Genomic DNA, 12157 nt, shown 5'->3' on the forward strand with positions numbered 1-12157 from the left:
GGAGCAATCTTGAGTGTCAAATTTGGGCTTTGAGTGCTGAACGAGTTGGGGCATCAGAGGTTGCCAACAGTTTGTGTTAGGATGATTGAGACAGCATTTTAGAACAAGGAGAGCAGTGGAAGATCACTAGGAAGAGACAGGATAAAGGAATGAGTAAGATAAACATTGTGAGAAAAGGCCAAGAGGAACAGAAGAGGCCTGATTCCCACCGCAAGGCTCGGGAGCAAAACCAACCAAAATGCAACCAGCCCAATGGTTTTGTGACACCTACAGATATTACAAGGAAACTTAATGAAATCTTCAAAGTGAAAAGGCATCTGATTGGTTTTGTTCCTACGTCCATTCGAGGAAATTTAGAAAACAAAGGAAAGCATCAGAAAGTAAGTAAAAAATGATCTGTAATCCACTAGTTTTTATTTCTGTTTGGTTATTGTAAAGAATTGGCATCACATAATATAAAACTTTTAATTCTGCTCTTTTCACTTAATGTCGTGAGAATTAGCCCCTCAATTAAAATGCAGAAGCTGGAAGAGAAAGTCAGATTCTCCCCTAAGCATTTAAAGGGAGCGAGGTGAGCTAACACCTTGATTCCAGATTTCTAGCCTTCAAATCTGAGAAATAAATTCGTTGTTTTACGCCACCAAAGAAATTTACACACATACTCTTTAAAAATGCGGCTTTTAATGTATACATAATATTCTTGAGGAATTTCACCGATTTACTTAGCACTTTCCCTCTTAGACATAGTCTTTGAATTTTCACTATCGTAAATAACTCTAATAATCGTCCCTATGAATAAATCTTTGTGCATGTTTATTTCCTTAGGATAAATTTCTAAATTCTAAGCATGGAGTCAAAGGGCTTGAAATTTTGATATATGGTGCCAAAGTCCTTCAGAAAGCTGCAGTAATTCATAACCCCATTGCTGCGCACAAGAATTTCCACTTTATTGCCTCATCACCAGTGTCAAACACTTCTATCCTCAAAGCAAAAATTAAGATGAACCTTCAAAAATTATACGAAAGCATCTCCAGTAAGAACTTCTACCCTATCCGATCTTCCTCTCCAACAAATGCCTTAGAGACAGACGACTACCCGTGAGCATAAGGGTTTATCAGGGAAATCTTAAAACCCCTACTGGAAAAACAACTCATAAGTGCATGTCGTATTGGCAGTGGTCTTGCTACCATCATTCTACTATGAAGTCACCACATTTTCACCCAAAATGCTGTCACCAAACTCTATTTATGACTGAAGTATAAGTTTACTGTATTTGATTTGATTTGATTTGGAGTAACAAGACTCCAAACTTGGTTAAACTGTACAAAACCATTCTGTATTTTTCCCAAGTCATAATGTAAATTAATATTAATGTTCAATGAAAACCAATGAAAGGTTGCCACATCGAGCTAACATGGTACCCTCTCTGTGCCAATCCCTCTTAACAGTTTTCTTCATGAATCTGATATTTGCGCAAAATTAGTAAGTATTTTAAAAGAGGGAATGCGAAGTAAAGATTTGTGTTAACTTTTGAAGACCTGACTTTGTGATTTCTGCCCCACAGCTGCCAGACATCTTTTTTGATCAATTTTCCAACAAGGTCAAGCTTTTTGTTTTAGTTTTAAATACAAAGAATGTTCAGTCAAAGCAATTTAAGGAGAAATTATTCTAACACCAGTGCTTCAGTATAATAAAACACCTTTTAGAAATGATTTGTAAATCAGCCTGAAAAATACTCAATGACATGGATAAAAGTAAAAATAAACCCAAATTACCTATTTATCTGCTTTCCAAAAAAAGAAAGCTTCCGTTTTGAAAATTCAGTGACCAAAAATAATTTCTATTTACAAGAATAGACTGTCCCAATATACAAAACTTAAATAAGACATATAATTATGTCTAGTACTCATGTATTAATTTTAATAGTCAAGTATGAAATGCCAAAGGTGTTTTAAGAGAATATTGTCTAGTCCAAAATTAGAGGCAAATTTTAGGATTATTTTATTAATTGTCAAGTTATGTAAGAAATGATCTAATGCCCTACATATACATATACAGAAGGCTTGTAAATCTTAGATCCCAGTGAGACTTTGACAACTGGTTTTTCTTTACAGGGACAACTTGCATAGGAACAGACGTGTATAGCACACTAGAAGCCAGAAAGCCAGATGTATTCGCTCTCCTACACAGCTGGCTAGCCAAATCTTATTTTTCCTCAAAGCTTTAAATACTACCCAAAGCAAAAGTCTTCATCCTGCCCACGTTCTCAAAAACTTTCAATGATTAAAAGCTGCAAAAATTCTCCTAAATCCTGGACTGTTCATCCTATTCAATTAGAACCAAGTAAGTGTTTTAAAGTAAGCTTCAGAAGCGCTCAAACAGGGCTGAAACGTACTGGAAGATAAAAGGAAATCACTTAAAAAATAGGGAAAAAAACCCCCACAACCCTGGACTTTACAAAGTGGTATAGAAAGCCTAAATTACCTTGATGACTGTGAAATAAACTGTCTTCTCTTAATGATGACCCGACTCACTCTCCTTCCTCAGCTCAATGGCTACCAGAAACGAGAAAACACATATTTCCTCTTTTGTCATTATATGTATATACGTCTTACATGTGTGTGTTCTGTTTACTGGAATCCTCAGGCCTGGCTTTTAAATGTGTTTGAGAGCAAACTGCTGATCGCTGGGTGGGCAGGGAAAGGGTCCAGGGCGGTGGTTTTGTATAATGCTGAGCACATTAATGGGACTCACCCAATACCATATTTATTTTACTTGTGGCTTTCAGGGTTAGGAAAAAGAGGTTAGGAGTTTTTCAAAACAAAACATAAACCCAAAACAGGGAACTAGGGCAAAATTACCTAGATCATTTAGGCCAACTGACTTTCTTTTCCTGAATTTTCAACATTAGAAAACCTCTCTCTTCAAAGTGTATCTGTTTTGTAGGCTCCACCTCTTGTGCAACTTGGTTTCTGAAATGTTTTGGACTGTCCCTTTATTTTTAAAATAAAGTGTCTTGCTAAAAACGGATACTTCCTAGAGCCACGAATCATTCCCACCTGAGAAGAAACACTGAAAGGGCACCAGGACGGGTAAGAGGCAGCGACTGTGCTGGGATCACCTGTGTGTGATTCCACTTGGACACCGCCTCGCACAGTGAAAGACACTCCGGAACAGGGCAGACAAGTCAGTACTGGAGGCAGTGAGGCCGAAATGGGTCAAGCAGAAATCTGATTTTTCCCTACTTAATTTGTCAAGTTGGTTATGGTTTGGGGACACTCAAACCAAAACAAATCTTTGGTTTACCTGATTAACTTTCCATTTCCAAGTTCTCAATCAAGTGAACAGAGAAAGATGGTTTCACAGAATATATTCTTACCCTTAGAGGTCAACAGATTGCCAATCTAATAGTGAACTAGGAAGGTTTTTAAAGCAATTATTATCTCAGTGTGTTAGATGAATTAGTTAATTATAGCAACTCCTTAAAAAAGTACAATTATTTTTAAATTTTTATTTCAGGGGTAGGGAAAATAAGTAGAAAAGCAACCAGTTATGGTTCAAGAAAAAAACAGAACTTGCAATTCAAGTCTCCATCTCTTTGAAAAAGAAGGAATGTCAGTAGTATTCGATCACTTGTAGTTAAAAAAAGAACTGGCCATGTAAACAATGCTTTTCAAAATAATAGTTTATGATAATAAAAGCGATTTCCTCAGGTAAGAAAGCAACTTCTGGCTTATGGCAATTCACCTAGGTTGTACTGTGTTCAGAGTAAAACCTTGTATTTATTTTGTATTGTTTTGCATGGTCTTACGGCTCTCCTCCGTCTTCTCCATTTGAATAGTTCCCATTTTACAAGTGTTGAGGGCTTATACGTGTTAATTAAATCTTCTGCAATGTTTGGTTTCACTATCAGAATTTTAGTGAACACAGTTATCTTCATAATAATCTCAACATTCTAACTTAAGAATCAGTCTACCTTTCTGTTAACCTTATATAGGAGGATGCAACACCTGTAGGAATGCTTTATAGGTCATATCCAGATGCATACTTTCTTGCATCTACATACATTCTAAAGTTCCTTTTAGAATGTTTAAGAAGACAGTTTTCCGGGCTTTTTAACAAGTAGGCGAAAAATATTTTTTATTGGGCTCCTGAGAAATGGCTGTTCCTGCAGGTACATTAACAGGCTATCACAAATAACCTAACTACAAAATTCTGAAACGTTTGTTCAGGAGTTCCCTCCTACATTTATCGAATTTTGTTTCTACCAAAGGAACGCTCCGCAGCCGCAACGTTTTTATCGTTGTTATGGACGCACCACATAAAATTTACGTTCAGACGTCAAAGTCCTATTAAAATAGCCTCGATGATCACTTGGTGATTGCAAAGTTTGAAACTCTTGTATTCCGCTCCCCACAACCACTACGCCCCTCAATCTACAAAACCTAGTTACCCAGGTTCGGGGTCTTTGACTCATCAGAGAAGAATGCGGCTGATGAGTTATCTATTAATCCAAAATGCCTCAGTTGGGAAGATTTCACCAAGAACTTTTCACGCTGAAAGGGAGGGGGCAGGGAACCAAAGGTGTCTTTTAACGAGAACTTTCCCCGAGTTTCTTCCTTAAACTACACAAACACACCCCACAACTTCCAGCTCTAGATGCAGAACTAAGCGCTGACCCTCCCGGTCCCACTAATCTGAGGTCACCCGGGAGTCACCTCTCGATTCCGCTTTTAAAATCAGGGGCAAACAAAGCTAAGCATTATACTTACAAATACTTTCTCAGGAAAGTCTTCAAAGTTACGCAATTTTAGGCACGCAGACGCGCATGAACCCACAAAAACACACTCTTCTAAGATCCACCGTCCGGGGGCCACAGTTTGGGGCTGCGCCTCGGGGCCAGGGCGATCCCCAAACCCTCCACCGCGACGCCCCGGCTCCGGCGCAGCCCGGCTCCCCGGGACCCGCGCCCCACTGGCCCGGCCGCGCGCACTTCGGAGAAAGCCCGCGGTTGCCGTCCCACGTCGTACCCGCCACCGCACCCAACCCCTCCGTACCTCTTCCTCCTGAAGGTTGGCCTCGTTCGGGGTGTTCTCTTTCTCGGCTTTGCCGCCGTTGTTCATCTTCCCGGTCCTCCCTCGCCGGGCAGGGCTGGGACGCGGGGCTGGGCGAGGACGCGCTCGCCCACTTTTCCCTTCCCCGGGCGCGGGGGGCTGCGGGGGCTGGAGCCGGGGCAGCGGCGGCGCGGCTCGGCTCGGGCTCCTGCGGCGCTGCGAGACTACGGCGGCGGGCGACTCAGGAAGTGCGAGCGAGAGACGGGGCAGGGCGAGGCGCCGGCGGACAGAGAAGGGGACGGAGACAATCGGGACCCGGGAGGGAAACCTGAAGAGGGAGGGCAAGCGGGCGGACGCAAGGGAAGGAAGGAAGGAAGAAAGGATGGGGCGAGGAGCGCGTCCCAGGAGTGAACCCAGAGAGCTGGGGATGTGGACGAGGAGGGGCTGGGGGCGGCTGCTGCCCGAGCGTAGTAGCTTCTGGAGGGAGGGGGCGAGGGGTACCCGGAGAGGAGCAGGAGGAGGTGCGGGGCAGCGGGGTGCGGCTGGGACCCAGAGAGCCGCGGAGTGCGCGCTCCTGGCTGGCTGACTCTGGGAAGTACGGGCTCCAAGCAGCTCCCCTTCTCTCGCCTGCCTCCCTCCCTCCCCTCTCTCCACCCTCCCTTCCTCCCCACCTCCTCTTCCCTCCGCCCTCCCTGGACGTGGGCTGCAGGCTGGAGCCCGGAGGGACGGGACGCGGGACGGCAAAGCCCCCCGCGGGAGGAGGGGCTGCGCGGAGGGCGGCTGCCCTGCGGCCGGATGGCGCGCGCCGGGGAGGGGCCGCGGGCGGAAGCGGCGGACCCCAGCCCCCGACACAGCGGTAGGTTGGAGGGCGAGGTCCGAGGAGGGAGAACGAAGAGGGTCGGGTCCTCTCGCTCGCTCGGCCCCTGGGGGCCCCGGCGGCTAAGTAGGGCGGTGAGCGAGGCTTGGAAAGGGGCTTCGGGAAGCCAGGCCCTGCCCGCGCGAGGACCGGGAAGTGGGATGTGCTACTTTTGTTTGCTTGCTTTTCACAAGGGATTCGCACCCCTATCCCTCAACCTACACCTCCTTTGCAGTACCAGCTTCGACCTATTCCTTCTTAGTCGGCAGCTTGAAATGACAAGACCAGAGAACTCGAGTGATATCCGGGGGCAGCCCGCTCCGAGCCGCTGTTTTCAGGGCGCAACTTCAAACCCACCTCCGACGCCGTTTCCTCCGAAACCTCTCCAGCCTCCCCGCTCTGGCCGGCCCTTGCTCTCCGCGAGGCTTCCCGCGGCTCCTCCTCCGATTCCTCTCCAGCCCTTATCAGACTGTCCTGGAATTAGTTGTTTACCTGGCTGCTTCTGATTCTTCTGGGAGATCTTTCTTGGAAGACAGGACCAAGCCCTGTTTATCTTTTGAATCCCACGTTAATTTGAATATGCTACCCGGTGTATAGTAGGCACTCAATAAATATTTGTTGGCTGAGGGACTATTCTTCACTGCCAGCCCAACTGGAAGCTAATACAGATGACATTCCGAGGATCAAAGCAGCTTAAAGAAGGGAGATAGCATTCTGGGAGGTCAGCGCACGAAGCTTGCTTATGCGCCAACGTCTGAAGGAAGAACTGCCTGGTTTCTGTTTCCTCGTCTGTGAAATGGAAGTAGTTCTGTTTATCTCCCAGGAGTTTGCTGTTAGAGATGAGTTGATAGGTAAAACTGTTAGCACCTGGCACCCATTCTTACCCAGTTAAGTTTACAATACATGGAAACTGACATTAAGGAGATTTCCATTTTTCCTGAGCCATCGAGAACTTTTCCAACGCTATCATTTAAGCTTTCAAACTTAGTGACTGGTACAAACACATAAATTTGAAACTCCAAACATCGGTAGATTCTCCCTCACTCCCAGGAATTCACCCTTACAGCAGGCTGTTCCCTATCAGCACAGCACCAATCACAGTTTCTAATTATTTATTTGCTTGCTTGGCTGTTTGTCTCTCCTTCCCTACCCCTCCCCTACTGGGTATTCTTTACCCAGTACTGGTTTAAGTGCTCCTGGGAATGGGATGGGGGTGGCGCCTGGAATTAAAAGATAAGGCTTCTGCTTTTTAGCAAATTTAAAGTGGTGTTGTGGAGACAAGATAACTCCCGACAACATAATCGCAGATCCTGGTTCAAATCTTAGAAAGCAAAGAAAATATTTGTTTTTCTGAAGAGAAAACCAGTAGTGATACTTGGATTAACATACTAAATTTTCTAGGGTGGAGGGGAAGTCTGAAGATTTTGATAAAGTGAGTTCATTGCTGTCACGATGTCATTTCTCTCTATGGGGAAAAAAAAGTGTATCCCAGATGAAAATAAGCCAAGAGTCCATTAAAACTGCAATCGAAGTTCAGGAGCAGCAAGGGTACAGTTAATCTGGAAATTTAAATGGCCCTTTCCTCTTCCAGTTCCTCACTCAGTTATATGAGGAGCCACGAGGGGGCAATGTCTTCCTGAGCAATGGCTGAGTAGTGGTCTTGGGCGCCTGTGCTGACCAGTGATGCCAGAACTTTACCCTCCTTGGCCATTCTTGCCTGTTCCTGAACACACTCCACAGAAAGGCATTGTCTTGCTGGAGCATGGCAGAGACCCAAGAAGAATGACAATTGACCTAGTCATTGATAGTCCCCGTCAGGCTCCACTTAAGAGTAGGTGGATCTTGTGTGATTCTAGGATTCTGGGAGAACCTCCCCTACCCCCATTCAAGGAAATGTGACTTAATCTAAAACATGGAACCCGATTCCTTTATCTTTAAGCCAAGTTGGCACCTTGTTTATTGTTACAGGTCAAAAACCTCTGGAATAAAAAAGTGAGAATAAGTTCCATGAGAGGATCCTTGTCTGGCTTGTTCACTCTTGTGTCCTCAACATCTAGACAGTGCCTATCACATAGTAGGCACTCAATAATTATTTTCAAATGAATGAACACATTCTTACCAGGTGTTGGTTGTAGGGCCTGGATGATAGTAAGACATCCTTCCAAGATCTTGCACGAAGGACTGAATTAGTGGAGGCATCTTGGCATGGAGAGCATCACAAGGACACTGGGCAGATTCCTGGTAATCATTATTTTGCTAGGGGAGACCCTAGATAGAGAGCTTGTGCAGAATGGAACAACTGGTGAGGTTTCAAAAAATAAAAAGTAAAATCACACCGCTCAGCCAGTCAACTGACAGACACATCAGGCAGCTGACACTAAAGCAGGGAGATCTAGAACATACAGTCAGTGGCGAGTGTGAAATCCAGGGTGTTTTCAGAAGTGTATGAGGACGGGGTAATACTGTCCTTTCTATGAAGATGGTTTAGAAGACTTTATTGGAGGAACAATAGAGTAATGTTGCCAACAAAACTGACAGAAAATCTGTAAAAAGACTAGGTATTTATAAAATTTTGTGAGTGAGGCAGAAGAGTTGTCTGGGGGATATACATTCATTCAGGAAATAAATGATCTTTATGACCTGTTTACTACTTCAAAGAAAAAAGTTTCAAAATGAGATCTCAGTAGCAGTAGTTTCCAGACAAACAAAGAGTTCTAAGACAACAAAAGGATTTCATATCCTAAAAAAAAAGAAGTCTAGTGACCAGGAGACATCTGCTTTTTCCCCTGCCCACCACCTCATTGCTTCTGCAAGGTTATATGCTAGATTGAAAGGGAAATGCTGTATGCACCTGTAGTTTTCATTACCCATCTCTGTTTCTCTGGCAGGGTTCATTTTGAAGCTTGCTTTAAGAAATCCAAACCTATAATTATGTCTTAAATGTTTGTCTCTGGGAATTGCAGACATTAAAGGTCTATTTTGAAGCAATTTGCGTGGCATGGGCTTGATAACTCTGTTAGCATTGAGGCAGAAAGCTGCAGTGTCTACCACGTGTGTTGTGACTGTCTGTTAACTCTTCTGCATCCTCTGCTGGACTGGAAATGTTTTTGAAGCCAGAGGGGGTGTTTGGTTGGTTTTTGTCATTCTTAACACTTCTCTCTCCCTCACTCACTCCCATCCACCTCCAGGCCCACACCACCTTCCCCTGATTGTATTAATTAATTTTTAATTGTGGCTAAAACACACACACAACATAGTATTTACTGTCTTGACCACTTTTAAGTACGATTTAATGGTGTGAAATATATTCACATCATTGTGCAACATCCTGATTTTTACCTCCTAAATAGTTCTGAGATTCAATCACTTCCCTCCAACATTTGTGGAAGCCCACGCAGCCACGTGGAGAGGCCCATGTGGAAGAGAATTAGGTCTCCGGCTTATAACCCGAGCTGCTCGCTCAGCAGACAGCTGCTACCAATTGCCAGCTTATAAGTGGGTAATCTTGGAAGTGGATACTCCAGCCCTCGTTGATTTGCCCCAGCTAACCACACATGGGAGGGTGATGAGCTTTCTTCACTGAGTTGTGCCTGAATTGCAAAACTATTAGCAAAAAAGTGAATGCTGTCATTTAAAAACACTAAGTTTTAGGGTGGTTTGTTATACAGCAATAAATAACTGAAACATAACTGCATATCTAGAAAATGGGATTCTGCTGTCACAGAAATTTAAAACATGTGGCAGTTGCTTTGGGATCAGGTGGAAGCTGGAAGCTGGAAGGACTGTGAGGAGTCTGCTAATGAAGAGCATTATTAAAGGACAGTGAGAGTATTGTTACTGCAGGAAGGAGAAAGGGGAACCCCGTTTACATACTGGAAAAACAATTAGCCAAACCAGCTTGTTGTTACATGAAAGATAGACAAGATACCTAATGAACATGTGGATCTGGCTAGATCTGGGTGGAATATTAAAAGGCTTGGTTGGTTTCTTTCAGATGCTTGTGATATAGTACAAGAGAAATGAGATGAGCTAAAGAAAACAGGAACTGTTCCATTTTCAGTCACAATCAAGAGGAAACCTAAAGAAGCCAGGAACTGCTGGATTTAAAACAAAACATTCTTTCATTCCTAGCTTCTCCAGAAGATAAAACTCTCAAAATGAAAAATAGCCCAGAGTAAAGGTCAAATCCAAGGTGCTACTAGGAAAACATGGCCTTAGGTAAAGTTCAGGACAAAGGTATAGCTGGAAGACCCTGTGGTAGGCAGCCTCCACAGAGATCCCTACCTACTGGTATTCAAGCCCCTTGAGTGTGGGCTGGACATAGTGACTTGCTTTTAATGAATAGATACAATTTCTGAGGTTAGATTACAAAGAGACCATGACTCGCATTTTATACACCCTCTCTTGCGCTCTCCCTTGCTGCCTTTAATGGAAGCCAACTGCTAGGAAGTGAGCTGTCTGATGGAGAGGCACATGTGGCAAGGAATGGTGGAGGCCTCCATCCAAGAGCAAGGAACTGGGGTTTTCAGTCCAACAACCCACTAGGAGCTGAATCCTGTCAACAACTATATGAGTAAGCTTGGAAGCAGATCTTCCCAAAGTGCAGCCTTAGATGAGCTCTGTTATGGACTGAATGCTTATATCCTCCCCAAATTCATATTATGAAGCCCTAATCCCCAATGTGTTGTTGGTATTAGGACGTGCAGCCTTGAAGAAGTAATTTGGTTTAGATGAGGTCATAAAGGTGGAGCCTCCAAGATGAGATTAGTGCCCTTGTAAGAAGAGACACCAGAGCTTCTGCTCTCTCTGCCATGTGAGGAGGCAGTGAGTAAATGGCTGTCTGCAAGTCAGGAAAGGGCCTTCACCAAGAACCAAACTGGCTGGCACCTTGATCTTGGACTTCCCAGCCTCCAAAACTGTGAGAAAAAATACATCTCTTGTTTAAGTCACCAATCTATGAAATCTTGTTATGGTTGACAAGATCATAACTCTGGATGGTATCTTGGTTAATAACCTTTGAGAGACCTTATGGCCAAGGGACCCAGCTAAGCAGGGCCTGGATTCTTATCCAGCAGAAACTGTGAGATAATAACACTGTTGTTTTAAGCCACTAAGTGTTGGGGTGACTTGTTATGCAGTACTAGATATGCTAATATCTCAGCAAAGTTTAAGGTGGTACTTCTACCTTAACTGGACAGCAGGGCTTCTGAGGATCTAAATGATGTCCCACAACAGTGTGACACTGGCCCAAGGTAGAGAAGGGCCTGTCCTGATAAGAAATTTGAGGACAGCCTTTGCCTAAGAGAGATGATTATAACATTAAGTATAAAAAGCCTATGGCTTTTATTATGGAAATTCCTTAAAAAACTGAAAATAGACATATCCTGTGATCCAGTAATCCCATTCCTGGGCAAATATCCAGAGGGAACTCTAATTTGAAAAGATACCTGTACCCCAATATTCACAGCAGCACTATTTACAATAGCCAAGACATGGAAACAACCTAAATGCCCATCTACAGATGATTGGATAAAGAAGCTGTGACACACACACACACACACACACACACACAGAATGGAATACTACCCAGCCATAAAACAGAATGAAATAATCCCATTTGCAGCAACATGGATGGACCTGGAGTCATGCTAAGTAAAATAAGGCAGAAAAAGGGAGAAAAAAGATATGTGATATCACTTATATGTAGAATCTTTAAAAAATGACACGAACTTATTTACAAAACAGAGACAGACTCATAGACACAGAAAACAAATTTATTTTAAAAAAAGAAATTTATGATTAATGGGGGTGGGGAGGGGTAAATTGGAAGTTCAGGATTTGCAGATACTAACTACTATATATAAAATAAACAAGGTCCTACTGTATAGCACAGGGAACTATATTCAATACCTTATAATGATCTATAATGAAGACATGAAAAGGAATATATATGTATAAATGAATAACTATGCTGTACACCAGAAATTAACATAACATGGTAAATCAACTATACTTCAAATAAAAAAAAAAACCTATGCCTTTTTAAGGATCTCTACTAGCTTTCACTGAAAATAGGCAGAGACTATTCATAATGAAAAGAGGCCTCTGGACCTTCAATGTTACAGGCAGGAAGCGGGCTGAGGAAGCTACCCATTTGCAATTATGAGCTGTTTCCAAAAGAGAAGAGAACTCCAGATGGATGAAAGAACCACTGAAAATTATTCCTAAAGAGCAGGAGTGGGCATAA

General features: G+C 43.4%; 1 protein-coding gene and 1 long non-coding RNA gene across 5 annotated transcripts in view; one reads left to right on the forward strand and one right to left on the reverse strand.

Moving 5' to 3' along the window:
* RBPMS (RNA binding protein, mRNA processing factor) overlaps window positions 1-5705 on the reverse strand; it is a 158880-nt gene extending 153175 nt beyond the window's left edge. For 2 of the 4 annotated variants that reach the window (XM_072950332.1, XM_072950333.1), the window contains exon 1: window positions 5058-5705. In XM_072950332.1, the coding sequence (XP_072806433.1) occupies window positions 5058-5123 (66 nt within the window). In that variant the 5' untranslated portion in view covers window positions 5124-5705. The remainder of the gene's footprint in view (window positions 1-5057) is intronic. The other 2 variants (XM_072950335.1, XM_072950334.1) reach the window with 2 other exon arrangements.
* A 65-nt stretch (window positions 5706-5770) lies between these two features.
* LOC140689467 (uncharacterized) lies at window positions 5771-7924 on the forward strand. Its single transcript, XR_012064444.1, has 2 exons — window positions 5771-5910; window positions 6146-7924. It is a non-coding gene; the product is annotated as an uncharacterized lncRNA (long non-coding RNA).
* The last annotated feature ends 4233 nt before the right edge of the window (window positions 7925-12157 follow it).

The sequence above is a fragment of the Vicugna pacos genome, chromosome 26 (genome assembly GCF_048564905.1).
Source record: "Vicugna pacos chromosome 26, VicPac4, whole genome shotgun sequence".
Classification (NCBI taxonomy): Eukaryota; Metazoa; Chordata; class Mammalia; order Artiodactyla; family Camelidae; genus Vicugna; species Vicugna pacos.